The following is a 16,078-nucleotide window of genomic DNA, read 5'->3' as shown; positions in this document are numbered from 1 at the left end:
CCGAGATGTTTCTGACTGAACATAGAATGTGGGTGACCTTTTCATTATAACATGGACGAGGCATCCCATTCAGTTTTTTTTTAAAGAAAACATAGCCCTAAATCTTTATGGTAGAAAACGAATGTCTTTTATCAGCAATTGTTTCATGTGTTTTTTTTTAATTATTTTTGCAAGCTGTGAGTTGACTTCATTTGTACACAACCATTAACAAATATTTTTTTAAACTGTTACAAAGGAAAATAAAGGCTGTGTTGGGAAAAAAAATGCCTAGTCTTTGTTGTTAAAATAGGAAACACATTCAACATTTCTGAAATGTTTACAGTAGAAATCATACTTTTCTAAGAGTGTAATTGTACTTATTTATCCAAATTTACAAACTGTCATCAAAAAACAGGAAACAAAAAGTTATGTTCCTATCACTACTTTTACCATGATGCCAATATGAACTAGACAAGATTAAATCTTAGTGGGTGATAGTGTGGTAGTTCAGCCAAGGACTATTCTCCATTCTTGCAAGATTGTTGTTAAGGTGCTGCAAAGCCTTCAGTGCTTTTGTATACTCGATTTTTAAATGGCTACTATTCTAGAATTTAGTTACACAACAGTAATAAAATGCATACATGCTTCACTCATCACACTAATCAGTTATGGTTTGCAATCCCTAGTGACTTGAGTTTGTGCTACATGCAAACCAAACAATACGGGATTCCAGTAACACAGGCTAGATTCTTGGTGAAGTTAAGAAATCCCGAAGCAAACCAGATAGGAAGTCTTTGAATTTACTTAAGAATGGGTGACCCCGGGCAGGTCACTCACTCTCAGCACAACCCACCTTACAGGGTTGTTGCGGGAGGAATAGGAGGAAGTATCTTATTCACCACAAGTTATTTATTTTTAAAAAAGGAATAAAAGTGGGATAAAAATCTAAAATTGAAGGATGGTGAAAAATCTGGAGGAACATGACGACATAGATTGAAGCAGGCATATTTAAAGTATTGAAGTCAGAAGCTATGAGGTGTACTAATGAGAACGATCTGTAATAACTGGTGGGTTTTGGCAATTCTGCCCTGTTTGTGTGGTTAGCGGCTTAAATAAGAAGTCCTCTCTCATACTGGTAAAGCTCTGGACCCTTGGGCAGCCTTCAACATTAAAAGGTTACTACAATTATGAAAATACAGCGAAGGAGCTGTATAAGCGTTGAAACATTCACATTTAGCCAGAGCGCATCCTCCTGCTTCTGATATCAGCTGTTATTTAGGAAAACGCAAGTCAGTCGCGGGAACATTTTAAAGCGAAATAGATTCATTCCCAAGGTCGTCTGGTACGGAGGAGTCCGGGGAAGGGGGGGGGGGTATAGAGCCGAGACGTGGCTGATTGTGCCGCCGGATCAAATGGCCTTCCGCGACGTGGTCGGAACAGAGCGACAACAGCCTTGGGCTCGGGGGTGGCGCTGGCATCGGCGGCTATTTTGCTCTGCTCTGGGTGGCCAGGTGGCGCCGGCTTCCTTTCCCGCGTTCGCAAAACGTGGCAGACGGCGCAAGGCTGATGAAAACCAGGCCTCCGGTGAGGAGGGGAGTTTACGTCCGAGCAAGCGAGGCTGCGTGGGAGGATCGGTCGGTCCCGCGAGTTTTTAAGAAAAAGGAGGAGGGCTGCAATCATGTCACTCTTCCTTTTAACATGGCGGCCGGGAGGGCTCTCTGGGGACCAGCGAGGGAGGAGCCCCTTCTGAAACCCTGGGAAAGGGGTGACGGACTACATCTCCCGGCATGCTAAGCGCCTTGATAATATGGCGGAGGCGCAGCTCGAATGAGTAGCTTGCCGTTCTTTTCCCCTTCTTAGGTGACTGCGTCTCTCTCATCCCGAGTGTAGAACTATGCCATGCTCTCGAGGGGCGGTAGAGGGCACCTACGTGGCAGAGACCAAAAAAAAATGGACGGATTTACGTGAATGCGCGGAGACTGCTGGAAGTTGTAGTATTTTCAAAGCCATGTTCGGAATCATTTTTTTTTTTACTTCCGCACCTAGCATGTGGCCGTATATCGTCACGGAAGACGGGTTCTTTAAAAAAACATGGTGGACGTCTGAAGTCCTCGGGAGTTGTAGTTTTAATTTACTTTTTCCACCGCTTACGTCGACGTGACGGGGGACTCTTTACTTTAATGGGACTACAAGCCCCATAAATCTATGCGACGCCAGGATACCGCGAAGAAAACTTTACAACATGGCGGCTCTTGCGTTCTTTCGGGACTTGTAGTCCCGCTCTGTGCTGACTAATAGATAGCGGATTAAAAACAAAACTACAACTCCCGGTGAGCTGCTGCCTAAACTGAGGAAAAGGAGGAGGCAAGAGGAGGAGGAGGAGGAGAAGAAGAAAGCTACAACATGGCGGTTGCATCCATTCCTGAGACCTGGGAACTGTAAGAAGCGAAGCCCCAGGAGCTGGAGCAGCTTGGACTGTGCCAGGTCCTGGTTTCGGGGTGCCAGCCCCTCAGCCTCCCCTGCTTGGCCCAGTGGAAGAGGGCCGTATCCCCACTGTGGGTGCACAGCCATGGGGGTGCAAGGCTTCCAAGAGTTCGTGGAAAAGCGTTGCCCGGGGGCAGTGGTGCCCGTGGACCTCCTGAAACTGGCACGGGCTGTAGGGGGCCGTGGAGGCGGGCCCCCCGCCTACTGTACCACCTTCCACCCATCAGCTGGCTACCCTCACCCTGCCGGGGCTGCGCCGGGGCTGGCACCCATGGTTGGTGGTTACCCACACTCCCAACATGCAGGAGGGTTGGCACCCCCAGCGCCATGCCCAGCTCGGCTTCTGGTGGATGCTGATTCCGCTTTGCAGCGTCTGTACGGTGGCTACCAGACAGACTGGGTCTGTGGGGGCCAATGGAACGCCATGGTGGGTTACCTGGCTGCCCTTTCACAGGCTTGCCTCTACCAAGGTGGCCTGGAGTTAGCTGTCATCTTCAATGGAGGGCTTGGAAAGGAGAGGCTGCCCGAGTGGGCTAGGAAGGCTCAGGCTGAGAGACAGACAGCTCAGCTAATCGCAGGGCATGTGGGCAACAAAGGTACCCCTCCACCCCGAGCCTGGTTTCTTCCACCTGCCTGCTTGGGGCATTGTGTACGCCTGGCCATGATTCGATTCCGGGTTAAGGTAAGGTTCTATGGCAAATCTTGCATACTTTTATTGTGTCATTATAGGATTCTGTTTCTTCTGTGGGGACCATCTGCTTTGGATCTTGCATCTCTGCCTTTCTGTGTTACTCTAATGAGATGTAATTTTATCCATATTTCCAGTGAAGTGTCGTTTCTTTGCAACCGCATTATTTGCAAGCTTCATGCCATTTCAGATTTCTTTTGTTGCTTTCCCTGACTGGCATTTCTGAAGCATTCCTAACTTTAATTTCCTTCCTTAAATAAAATTATGTTTTAATTAAAAAAATTTTTATTGTGTTTCAAATAGAAGTAGAAAAAGAATAAAAAGGCACAAAAAGACACAATAAAAATATATATCAAGTACTTTGAATTCTTTCAAAAAACAAAAAAATATATAAAGCAGACTTAGAATAACTTTATCGTCACTTTAAATGTACACTGATTGGCATACATTAAAATAAAATTAAGTATAATGTTGCAATAAACAAATATAATTCTATATACAATCATCTAATGTAAACACACACATATATAAATTTATATTCATGTCTAATTCATTTATATAGCTATGGTGCTTTTTTAACTTACTCTAGTTTGGTACAAATGAGTCCCATATTTCCACTAAATTTATCCATACAAATTTTATGTCTATATGCAATCTGTTCACAGCAGCAAGTGTAATTCAATCTTCATTCCTTATTTATGTTGCTGAAATCTCTGATGTCTGATTTTCAGTTGTCCTTCAGGCTATTTTCCAGTTCTGTTATGAAAAAAATAGCATCTGAATCAAAGTGCATATAAAAAATAAATATTGCATCTCTCTGAATGTGATCCGTCCCCTTTCAAGTTCAGAGTTTAGCCTTCCAAAGGAATCTGTATAGCTTGATTTTGCTCTCTTCTTCCATACAAGCCATCTTTTTAAAAAATCATTTCTGCCTTTTGCCATTCTTAAATAATACGCTTTTGAAAGTGAAGGTTCCTTCTCTGAGCTTGTGGGTTGGTTTCCGAACGTTTTGTTATCAGGTCTAGATAACATCTTCAGCAGATTTAGGGAATGTCAGTTTTATTCTTTTTATGAGGGCTTCTTCAGGTGTGGGTGTGTCAAGTGAGGTTCTTGTGATGGGTCTAATAATATGCTTTCAAGCCACTCGTGAGCAGCTGTTTATCAAATTTATACCATTACTTTCTGAGTCACATGTTTAGATTATAAGCCTGCCATAGTGTGTCTTTTCTCCATGACATGCTAATAACAAAACTGCCCCTTCATTTTTAAGGTGTAAGATTATTTTTTCCTTCAGAGTGAGTGTTAATGTTTTTGAAGCTGCAGTGATTGGTATTCATTTTACATTCATTTGAAAGAAACATATGTATTAATTCAAAGCTGTGCAGAACAGACCTCAGCATAAGAATTCTTCTATGTATAGTGTGTGTGTGTGTGTGTGTGTGTGTGTGTGTGAGAGAGAGAGAGAGAGAGACAGACAGACAGACAGACAGACAGACAGACACTTTTTTGGGCAAAACTAATGACAAGACTGCATCATATGTTTAAATATATCCTGAACACTTAGGGCTTAAGAAAAGCAAAATATCATTTTGTAATTTTTCCTTCCAACTGAACTAAAATGGTTTTTATTTTCTTAGTCAGAAAGTCTTGAAATATTCATGTTTTGAATAAGAATAGTATATAATGATAACATCCAGTAAGATTCCGTTGTGGGGAAAAATACGTTCTGCAGTAACTAGTAATCATGAGGATTAACATCCACACTTTTTAAACTTACCACAGCTCTGCTGTAAAATAATTGTTACATTACACAGCTTCATCAGATATTTTGTTATACAGTACGGGGAATTTATTTATACCTCTTCTTCAGAAAAGTTATATTCTGCCCACTTATGAATTATTCCAATCAGCTTACTATACAAACATTTTTAAAAAAACAGCACAAGTTTTTTTTAAAAAAACTCCTTAAGAGGCTGTGTTAAAAGAATAGGTTTTAAATCCACCTCTGTAGTATAATTGGGAGGGGCTTAACTTCGGCAGGTTTATTCCCCACTATACACACTTATGTTTTTCCTGTTGATGTCAGATATATTAATGGTGGAACTTGAAAAAAAGATTTGCTTATAAAAGCCTTGTCAGTATAAAAAGTACTGTAGCCAATTCTGTCAGAAACATAAACTTCTGAGTATGTCAGAAAGCTTTTGGATTATCATAGTTTCCTCTTCCCCCTCCTGCTCCTTTCCTGCAGCGTGGGATATAACAGCAACACACTCAAGAAAAACAAAGAATTACAGATTGCTTTACCTTCTAGAATAATTTTAATGCTGTACGTGAACATGCTGACTGGAATTCTCATCTTTAGTAAATTGGGAAGAGTCACTGACATGCTCTGGAATAGTCTTATTGTTTCTGGTAAGCTGCAAAAGAATTAAGAGGCTTGATTGAAGGGAGAGCTGAGATGCTGTTATCCAAGGTGTGCTGCAGGAGAAAAAAAGAGGAAATTAAATAGAAAGTTAGCATCAAATGCGGAAGGGGTGATGGAAATAAGTACGAGCTTGGCCTAAGAAATCTGGTATGAGAGGGAGCTGGCTAATCCTTGCCCCTTGGCCACAACTCAGTTGATGATCATAAGCAGGTGAGGCGCCTGCTTCTGTTTTTCAACAACTCAATAAGGTTAGAAGATGACAAAATATATCATTGCAGAACAGGTGTATCGCAGAAGATGTTTGTTAAATCATGAACATTCCAGATTTTTTTCTTTCTCTCACATATATATATACACACACCTTAAAATTTAGATGTAAAGCAAGTAAAGGCAAGACTAAAGTCCAGCATTTAGGCCTTATATGCTCTTATATGTTATCAGGCCTTTCTAAGGGCTGATCCAGCAAGTTTTTTAACATTTAAAGAATACCAGTGCTGCAGAATCACATGCCCAAGGGGAGTTGGAGTTTCACTGTCTTCACAAATTAAACCCAGACACACTGTAAATCCTATCATTTATGTGCCGACAGATATTATTGACTTATACTCTCAGTGAATACGTCATCCTAATTAGTTTCTGTCATATAGTTATCTATAACCTACTTAAGGCCAAATGTGAATTTGCAAGCAAAGGCTGGGAAATCAGCTGAGGTTGAAGAAGCATTAGAAACAGCTGACCTGAAAAACTTAAGATACAAGTTACTTATGATATGATCATTTTTTTACATGTGTGTGTTCACAGTGCCACTTTGAGAGTTTTTAGAAAAGCATTTTAAAATATTGGGTATAATCTGGTTAATTGAACCACTTTTTACTGAAATGTGTACTTGAATTTTTGAAATCAGGAGGAAATAAATGTATTCAAATTGAATATATTTCTAGTGAATTGGTGAAGGGAACGAACTGATTTGTTTTAGATTTTGATAATTAATGTTCGTTATAGCTTATTTCAGGGGTTAAGGGTTTATGTTTCTTTTTTTCTAGAGTACCAGTTATATATGTGCAAATAATTTTTTGGTTTGTGTTAATAGTAACCTCCCTATGACATAGATTTGGCACAGGTAGTCCTCATGTTGCAACCACAATAGAGCCCAAATTTTCTGTTGCCAAGCAAGACGGTTGTTAAGTGAATTTTGCACCATTTTACAAGCTTTCTTAGCACAGTTGTTAAGGGAATCATTGCAGTTAATTTAGTAACTCCTTTGTTAAACGAATCATGCTTCCCCATTGACTTTGGTTGTCAAAGGGTCTGAAAAGGTGATCACATGACCCTGGGGCACAGCAACCATCAGAAATAGATGCCAGTTGCCAAGCATCCAAATTTTGATCACGTGATCATGGGGATGCTGCAGTGGTCATAAATATGAAAAATGTCTCTGTAACTTTTCAGTGTCTCTGTAACTTCAAACAGTCACTAAACAAATGTTTGTAAGTGGAGGGCAACCTGTACTAGAAAGAATGGACTTTCAAAGCACATTGTTATACTGTACCATGGTGTCTACTGTTCAAACTGGGGAATGTGGAAAAGAAATTAAGGAAAATTAAAATACCCATTAAGTATATTCAGTGACTGAAGTAATTCTTTTGACTCAGATTTCTGTATTTAGAGATGTGTAGAAGAATGAAGGAAATTGAGTTTTTACAAATTTGTTTTTACGTGTGTATTCATTTATTTATTTGAAACGTTGTCTCTATGGAATCCCAAACCAGGTATTGTAGTTCAGATTCAAAATCTGCATTTACATGTCTTCCATTGGATTTGCATATTACATCATTGTTTGTTTTTAGTTTAAGACTCTTTTGTTTCCAGCGCTGTGAGGTGGGTAGACAGCGGGAAAGTAGAAAACGAAATATACACTATGAAATTTAGACACCTGCTAGGCTGGTCACTGAGATGTTATACTATTGAAAACCTTTGGAAGAAATGTCTCCTCTGGTTCATCTAAATCTTTTTTTTTAAAGTTCTTGAAGAAAAAGCTTGTGTTCTTTGAACTGAAGCATAACCTTATTCTGTAATATTTAGCTTTATTATGGCCATAGACTTTAAGATCCACACTCTTTTGTAATTTCATTCTTAGAATTCTCATGAAATTATGATATTCTGCCTTTTTTCAGCTATAATTTGGCTGTAACAGACCTTACAACCAAAGTAGTGCTATTTTTGGAATGGTATTTTCAATGGCCTCACTAGTATCTCCATTATTAGCTAAGGCAGTGTTTCCCAAAGTGTGGTACGCGTACCCCCAGGGGTACGGGAAGAGTTTGGTGGCGGTACGTGTTGTATCCGGTTTTAACCGAAAAAGTCCTGAAATACATCTTGCCTTTTCCAACTTCATATTTATGCGAAGTTGCTTTTTCTGCACTTGTAGACATTAAGTCGGAAAAAAGGAACAGACGATTGGACGTGGAACCGCATCTCAGATTAAAATTAACAACCAGGGAACCAAATTATGATGATCTGTCATCTCAACATAAACAATTTCATCCTTCTCATTGAATCAAATAAATGTTCTTTATAATATAACTTTCGTTTATTTTTGCGTATGTACCAAAAAAATAAAAAATAAAAATATTTTGATTTTTATTAAAGCATATGTTTTTTATGAGGGGTACTCAACGTTACGAAAATTATAGAAGGGGTACACATATGTCAAAAGTTTGGGAAACACTGAGCTAAGGAAGAAAAGAGTAATTCTGAAAGGTGGTAGCATAAAAATAACATCTATCAATGTTTCAGTTTCTTATTTCTGATGGTTGCACTAATTTTCAACCCCACTAAACATCTCTCATACAAATAGTCTGCTACAAACAAAAAGTTCTAAACACACAAAATAGTAATACTTATTCGGCATCCAGGGCAGCATCTCCACAACAAGAAGAGTGCAGATTCCCTCAAGTTTACTGAGCTCAGATGAAGGCACAAGAGGTCTTCATAGGCCATACGTTTCTAAATAATACATGTACTACTTGCTTACTACGATTCATACATTTGGAAAACCTTCCTCCATTTAAAAAAAAATGCTAGCTGATCATAAAGAATTGAACCGTATCTGTTCAAGTTTATAATGTATTGGATTAACAGAAGTATACATTAATCTATTTTTAATGCCTTGGCTTGAAACAGTATATAAATAATCAGGGGGGATCCTATTAATTCCCCTTAATTTGTAGGAAGACCTATTTTGTTTCTGTTTCTGTCATGCAGTGCCTCGGTTTTTCCTCCTTATTCCCTCTCTTATCCACAGGGAAAAACATGTCAAAGAAAATATCTAATTCTATACTTATTGTCTAATATGATCTTGGCTTCTAATATGGAGCAAAATCTTGGATATTTTTTGAAACTCAGAGGAATTTCATCTAATGGAGACATATTGCCCAATATCATAACATTAAGTAGAAGAGCCGAGGTGGCGCAGTGGTTAGGGTGCAGTACTGCGAGCCACTTCAGCTGACACTTATCTGCAGTTCAGCGGTTCTAATCTCACTGGCTCAAGGTTGACTCAGCCTTCCATCCTTCCGAGGTGGGTAAAATGAGGACCCGGATTGTTATTGGGGGCGATATGCTGATTCTGTAAACCACTTAGAGAGGGCTGAAAGCCCTATGAAGCGGTATATAAGTCTAACTGCTATTGCTATTGCTAAGTAGTCTCACACTCTGACTTTTTCTTATTCTGATTCAGAAAATCCCTCTCTTTTGTCCTACCATTTCAATTCATCTGTTTTTAGTACTGTGTCTGGTCTGAATTAATATGAGATGTACAGAACCCCCCACTTCAGCCACTGTTTGCAAAGTAGCACACAACTGAAAGATTTCCATGACCCCCCAGGTATTTTGCTGTAAAGGCCTTTGGGGTGTTCCCATGCCATGTTCCACATCTTCCATCTTCTGAAGAGTGGTGGGAAGGAAGAAAAGAAGATAAAACCAATGAACAAATGATCTCAAAGCAAATACTTTATTACAAGTTAAGGCAAAGAAATTTGCCCTTGTAATGCACTCATCCGTGTCCTTTTACTCCCTTTTCAGGTGTTCCAGAGCCTGGAGGATCATCATCAGGAAGTAGTCTCTTTCTTTCGCGAGAATGGCTTTCATGGACTCATTGCCCATGACTCGGAATACGCTCTCTGCAACATCCCCTCCTACTATAGTTCCCATGCCCTGAAGCTGAGCTGGAATGGCAAAAACCTCACCACTAACCAGTTCCTCATGCAAGAGGTGGCCAAGCAGCTGGGTCTCAAGCTGAGCAGTTTTCCAATATTTGCTGCCTTGCTGGGTAAATTGGAAACTGGTTAACCTTACATATATCATGTTAGATCATAGTCCGTGGTAACCATGGTTTATAGAAGCTAGTGACTTGAGAGATGCAGCTTTTCAGTGTGCATTGTGTTTTTTGTTTTTTTTTAATTTTTTTCTTCCTTAATGTATGTGAAAGAGCATAACTTTTTTTTTTCCTCGTCGTCAGATGATAAAAAAAAAAATAGGTTGCAGCTGGCTTGGAATATTTTCAAGGGCAAAAGGATGTCCCATTTGCAAAATCCCTGAACTTAACTCCAATCTTTTTACTGGAGTAGGTGCATCTCTACCCTATTCTTCATGATCTTTATATAGTATACTTTAAATTCTTGCTGTTATTTAAAATGTTTAGAACAATTAACCAGCCCGAATCAAATAAGAGCTTCAGCTTCAACCAAAACAATATAATTCAATTACTTTGCTGTACTCAGAAGTTCAGTATTAAGAGTACAGATTTTCTGTTTGCAGTGTTTCAGACTTGGGATTCTCACTATACTGTGTACAGTTCAAGATCTTTCGCCTCTTGCAAAATATAATTTGCTAAATCTTAACTTTAAATTCTATAACACTTTCCACTTATTTCCATTCTGGATGAAGGAGAGGGGGCTTGAATTCCGTTCTTGTTGCTGATTGTATATTGTATATGTGCCTTTCCCCCCTTAGGGAACCACATTCTTCCAGATGAGGACTTGGCTGCCTTCCATTGGAGTCTTCTTGGACCGGACCACCCGCTCGCTTCACTTAAGGTGACAATTCCCCCTCCTTGTCCTCTTCTGAAGGGCAGCAAGGCAGCAATGGAAAGATCTGCAAGGTTATTGCCCAAAGAACTAGTCGAGTGTTGTCTGGAGTCTAAGCTGTCTCTGGAGTTCAGAAATGACATCCTAATGGGAGGAGTGAAAAAAAGCACCCTTAAATTTTACAGCCCAGTTCTAAGAAACAATTGCCCTCTTATATAGTGTTTACCTGAAGAAAGCTATGGGTCTTCTCCAAATAATGTAACTTTGAAATGGGAGGATCACTTTAAATACAACAAGAGATGATAATGGAGCCCGATGCATATTTTTTTTAACCTATGTGAAATGTGTAAATGAAGTGTCACAATTGTCAATTCTGAAAAGAAATGGAAGGATTCATCTAATACTTTAAAAAAGGCTTTAGGGAGAAATAGAGCTAAAATAACTAGAGTTTAAGAAGTAGAAGCAGTTGGGCATATTATTTCATAGTGTTTGTCTAACACAGTGTTTCTCAACCTTGTCAACTTGAAGATGTCTGGACTTCAACTCCCAGAATTCCCCAGCCAGCGAATGCTGGCTGGGGAATTCTGGGAGTTGAAGTCCAGACATCTTCAAGTTGACAAGGTTGAGAAACACTGGTCTAACAGGACTGGAAACCCAGAGGATTTTTATTGCTTTTTCTCTGTATTATAGTTTTGTGTAACTCCACAGCTCTGCCTGGGAAACCGCTATAACCAAAGATAGAGCAGGAATAAACAGGTCACATTTCTGGCATGGATTATTGCAGTCTTCTCACCCTGATGCTCTTTAGTGTGTCCTGTGGTGGAGATAAGTAGAGTTTTACAGGTAGTTCTTGATTTACAACAGTTCATTTAATGGCCATTCAAAGTTACAACGACACTGTTAAAAACTTATGGCCACTTTTCACACTTACAACCATCGCGGCATCCCCTTGGTCACAGGATCAAAATTTGGATGCTTAGCAACCGGTTTGTATTTATGACGGTTGCAGTGTCCCAGGGTCCTTCGATCAGCTTTTGTGAGCTTCTGACAAGCAAAGTCAATGGGGAGTCCAGATTCACTTAACAACTATGTTACTAATTTAACAAATGCAATGATTCACTTAACAGCTGTGTAAATGAAGTGTCACAATCGTCAATTCTGGGAGTTGAAGTCCAGACATCTTCAAGTTGATAAGGTGGCAAGAGAGGTTGTAAAATAAGGCAAAACTCACCTAACAAACGTTTCGCTTAGCAACATAAGTTTTGGGCTCAATTCCGGTGATAAGTAGAGGACATACATGTAGTTAATATTACAGGGGAAGTTGCAAAAGATGGAGTCACTGATTTGTTCGGGGTGTCTGACCTCCTCCAGTTTATACAGGTAGTCCTCAACTTACGGCTGTAATTGGAACCAGAATTTCCTTTGCTTAAATAAAGTGGTGGTTGTGAGTCGCACATGACTTTATGATCTTTTTTACCAGAGTTGTTCAATCGCTACACTTGTTAAGCAAATGACATGGTTGTTAAGCAAATCCAGCTTCCGTTTACTTTGCTTACGAGAATCTAGCTGGGAAGGTCGCAAGTGACAATCACATGATCCCAGAATGCTGCCACCATCGTAAAAACAGGCCGGTTGCAAAGTGCCTGAATTTTGATCACATGACGGCGGGGGGGGGGATGTTTTGACAGTCATAACTGCAAGGATCAGCTGTAGGTCACTTTTTTCAGCTTTATTGTAACTTCAAAGGGTGACTAAAGGAATGGTTGTAAGTTAAGGACTACCTGCGTTGGTCACTGAGAATGAATTTTAGGTTCCACCACAAATCCGCGGTAGACTAAAGCGTGCTCGACGAAAGCGCGTACGTGACGTCATCACAGCGCGATAAAAACGGCACGCTGTGAGTGGTAAATTTAAAATTAACGTGAAAACCTTACCCTAACCCCCCCAAACCTAACCCTAAACCTAACCCTAAGCCTAACCCTTAACCTAACCCTAAACCTAACGCTAACCCTTAACCTAACCCTAAACCTAACCCTAACCCTTAACGTAACCCTAAACCTAACCCTAAACCTAACCCTTACCGTTATGTGAATCGGCTTGCTTTAATTTTATTTTAATTTTAATTTAATTTATTTTTAATTTTATTTGTCACGCTGATGATGACGTCACGTACGCGCTTTCGTCGGGCGCGCTTTAGTGGACCGCGGTTTTGACGGGTCACGGAATTTTAACAAACAGCCAATTCATGTCTGATGCTGCAAGCAGCCTAATGTACCCCTGCGTGACTGTTAACTGCAGTGTCTTTCCTCATTTAAAAATACCGTAGTTGACATCATTTTCTACTGTGAAGATTTGATTATAATGGCACAGTACAAATATAGGGAGGATTTGAAGCAATTTAAAGAATCACAACAATAAGATCAAATACATGGCTGACATTTGGCCAAAAAGTTTGATTTGACAGAAAGGCATTAGCCAGATTATTTTGGTTAGGAAGGGAAGGGTTCCTGACAGCTTTTGGTTTGAAAAGAGGAAGCCATCACCGAGAAGACCAGTTCTGCAACCCTAAAAATGTTAGGCCTGGCATTGGGAGAAGGCATTTCATTATGTTTTTACAGTTTCTAAATCAACATTTTAACACTTTATTAATAAGCAAGATCACTGTATCTCACTGAGAGAGTATTCTTCTGGAACATTACATGTTTACATAAATGCCTTGATACCCTGAAGTGAAATCCTGGCTCCTGTAAGGAGTTGAGCTGAGGTTTCCAGTAGAAGTCAGCAGACATAAGGAATCCATAGAGAGAGTTAGTCTATGATATCAATATTTCCTGATCATCCACTGATGAAACGGTATAGCAATAGCAGTTAGACTTATATACCGCTTCATAGGTCTTTCAGCCCTCTCTAAGCAGTTTACAGAGTCAGCATATTGCCCCCAACAACAATCCGGGTCCTCATTTTACCCACCTCGGAAGGATGGAAGGCTGAGTCAACCCTGAGCCGGTGAGATTTGAACAGCCGAACTGCAGTCAGCTTATAGCTTGCAGTGCTGCATTTAACCACTGCGCCACCTCGGCTCTTGTAGGTATTCCTATTCTGTTCTTCACACTAATTATACTAATGGTAGTTGTTCAGGCCTTTAGACCATTGTTATACGCTGCTGCCCTTTTGTCGTCGCTGAAACTTTTGTCTAGGTGCGTGCTTCTTGTTGGTTCTAGGTACGTGCCCACCAGTTGGTCCTCCCGCCCTGTGACGTGGTCATCAAGGCTGTATCTGAATATGTCGGTGCCATCAAAAGCCCCTCTGGCTTGGATGTAATAGGGAGAGATGTCTTCAAACACTCCCAGGTGAGATGGGAATCGTGGAGATGGATATAGACCAGTAATCAGGCTTAGTAATTTTGATATGGTATGAAAGTTGCAAAGAGAAAGAGAGGAAATAGAAGCCAATGCGATGCCAGACAACTTCGGTGTTTTTGTTTTTTATGGAATCTAATGAGTTTCTAGTTTCCCAAGGTTCTTTCCTTTCTGCTCTGTAATTAATATAAATCTTATTTTGTGATTTCGTTAGGAATCGAGGCGGTAGCGTACAGTGTATAGCTAACTATAGTAGGATTTCCCTGCTGAATTCTAGGCTGTTGTTGCTGCACACATTTTCCCCCCTGTCATTTCCATCATTTCTTTCTCATTCCTCCCCAGTCCAGGACTGAAGATAAAATTGAACGCTTCAAGAAAGCAGTAGAATATTATTCAGTGGCCATGAAAGCACCTCCTACACCAGCCGGCCAGTCCCCGTATGTTCGTGAGTATCCAGGCGACGCTGGTCAACTTCACCTCTCTCTCAAGCGTGTTTTCTCCCGCTGGCCAAGAAGGTGAGGCCCTGCCTGATACCTTACAGCATCCTCTGCTGGGAGAGGTCAGGTCTGGATTTAACTCTGAAATTACCTTCTCTTGGCCCGAAGAGAGCTTTCGTGCCTTTTAATAACTACATGGCTTGAAGAGGTTTGGGATGCTTTCTTCAAAACAATGCCATAACAAGTTGGAAGTTCTGTTTGTTCTTTGTCTCACGGTTTACTAAAAGGCACAAAAGCACCTTTCCAAGCCAGATGCTGGTAATCTTACTGGGCCTCTCCTGGATCCTGCATTCAGAGATCATAGTACACTATTCTTAATAGCTGTCCTTACTGTCCATTATTATATGTTTAATTTCACAATGCAAAAAGGTTGTTACAAGAAATATATTTAAGCAACTAAGACATAATTGGCCCAAATGCCCCTTCATCCAGTATTCTTTATAATGACCCCAGTAGCTTAAAGAATTCGGTCATCTATTAAAAATCAACAAAGGGTTTTGTGATTAACCACTAGTTTATGCTCCCTTAGATATTTACTGTTGGATTCAGTGGCTGGAAGTTGCCTTTTTAGTCCATATTGTTGCCATTGTATCCGGCTTCTGTCCTGTTTCTGACACCATCCTTTGCTAGGAAACACGGTCAAGTGTGTGAGAGCCACTCTCCTAAAACAGTTCCCAAATAATGTTCTAATCCTGCACTTCCAAGCTCTTCAAGGATTTTTTTTTCCAGAGATAAATAGTAATGATGGACAAACACCCTTATTCACTCTAATTTCAGTTTCATGTGGAACAGCCAGTAGAATTGTATCCTGCTGTTGCTCTCTGTGACTTCAGGTTATCCTCTCCTCTATTCCAAGAATCTGAAGCTCAGGCTTTTGGGGGTAAAATTGCCCCAGTATAAAGAATTGTCCATGGAACATACCAACTCTAAAAAAAACAGAAAATGGAAAAAGGCAAGACTGATTATGCTTCAGACAATGAAGATATGATTTCCCATGCATAACTTCTGTCTGAAGTGTTTTTTCTTTTAATCTACGCACCAATTTAATTGACTTCTGCATTGGCAGACGTCTCCACTCAAGGTATCCTGATAGTCATGTTGGGCTATTTTTTTTAAAGTATAACAAGGATCCAATTCTTTGTTTCAGTCCCAGCATTTGGGCCTAACCACTTTGGAGGGGCACCACCTCTGAATCGCAATCCAATGGTATCACTTCCTTCTGGGAAGGCTATGGTAAGTACTCAGAATCACATTAGGCAGATGTTAAATTTAATTTGAGATTTCCATCACTGCATCCGTTTAGCATGTCCATGTTCACTGGGTTAGAGAAAGCCCTGTTGGTCCTTGCAAGCCCAAGCTACAACAGGGAGATGTAATGTATACTACACAAATTGAGATACCTGATCTTGGCCTGCATCCTTCAGATAGCAGGTATGTGGGAAAGATCATTTTTGAATGCTCTTTTTCTTTATAAGGCCCACTGCATAGAAGATATTAATGCATCAAGGAGGAGCTTAGGTTAAACTGTTCCCTCTAGCTCAGTGTTTCTCAACCTTGGC

The 16,078-nt window shown here is 40.2% G+C and overlaps 1 protein-coding gene across 1 annotated transcript in view; it reads left to right on the top strand.

Annotated features, from left to right (window-relative positions):
* Nucleotides 1-1,419: 1,419 nt before the first annotated feature.
* The window catches only part of FAM120C (family with sequence similarity 120 member C), a 35,053-nt gene continuing 20,394 nt past the window's right edge, over nucleotides 1,420-16,078 (top strand). The window contains exons 1-6 of the mRNA XM_087710834.1: nucleotides 1,420-3,145; nucleotides 9,660-9,906; nucleotides 10,590-10,672; nucleotides 13,885-14,013; nucleotides 14,365-14,467; nucleotides 15,667-15,752. Of these exons, the coding sequence (XP_087566960.1) occupies nucleotides 2,549-3,145; nucleotides 9,660-9,906; nucleotides 10,590-10,672; nucleotides 13,885-14,013; nucleotides 14,365-14,467; nucleotides 15,667-15,752 (1,245 nt within the window). The 5' untranslated portion in view covers nucleotides 1,420-2,548. The remainder of the gene's footprint in view (nucleotides 3,146-9,659; nucleotides 9,907-10,589; nucleotides 10,673-13,884; nucleotides 14,014-14,364; nucleotides 14,468-15,666; nucleotides 15,753-16,078) is intronic.

The sequence above is a fragment of the Thamnophis sirtalis genome, unplaced genomic scaffold (assembly GCF_051295495.1).
Source record: "Thamnophis sirtalis isolate CommonGarterSnake01/CBP01778 unplaced genomic scaffold, rThaSir2_p1.2 scaffold_3, whole genome shotgun sequence".
NCBI lineage: Eukaryota > Metazoa > Chordata > Lepidosauria > Squamata > Natricidae > Thamnophis > Thamnophis sirtalis.
The sequence above is the reverse complement of the archived record's forward strand: the minus strand, read 5'-3'. Positions and strand labels throughout refer to the sequence as shown.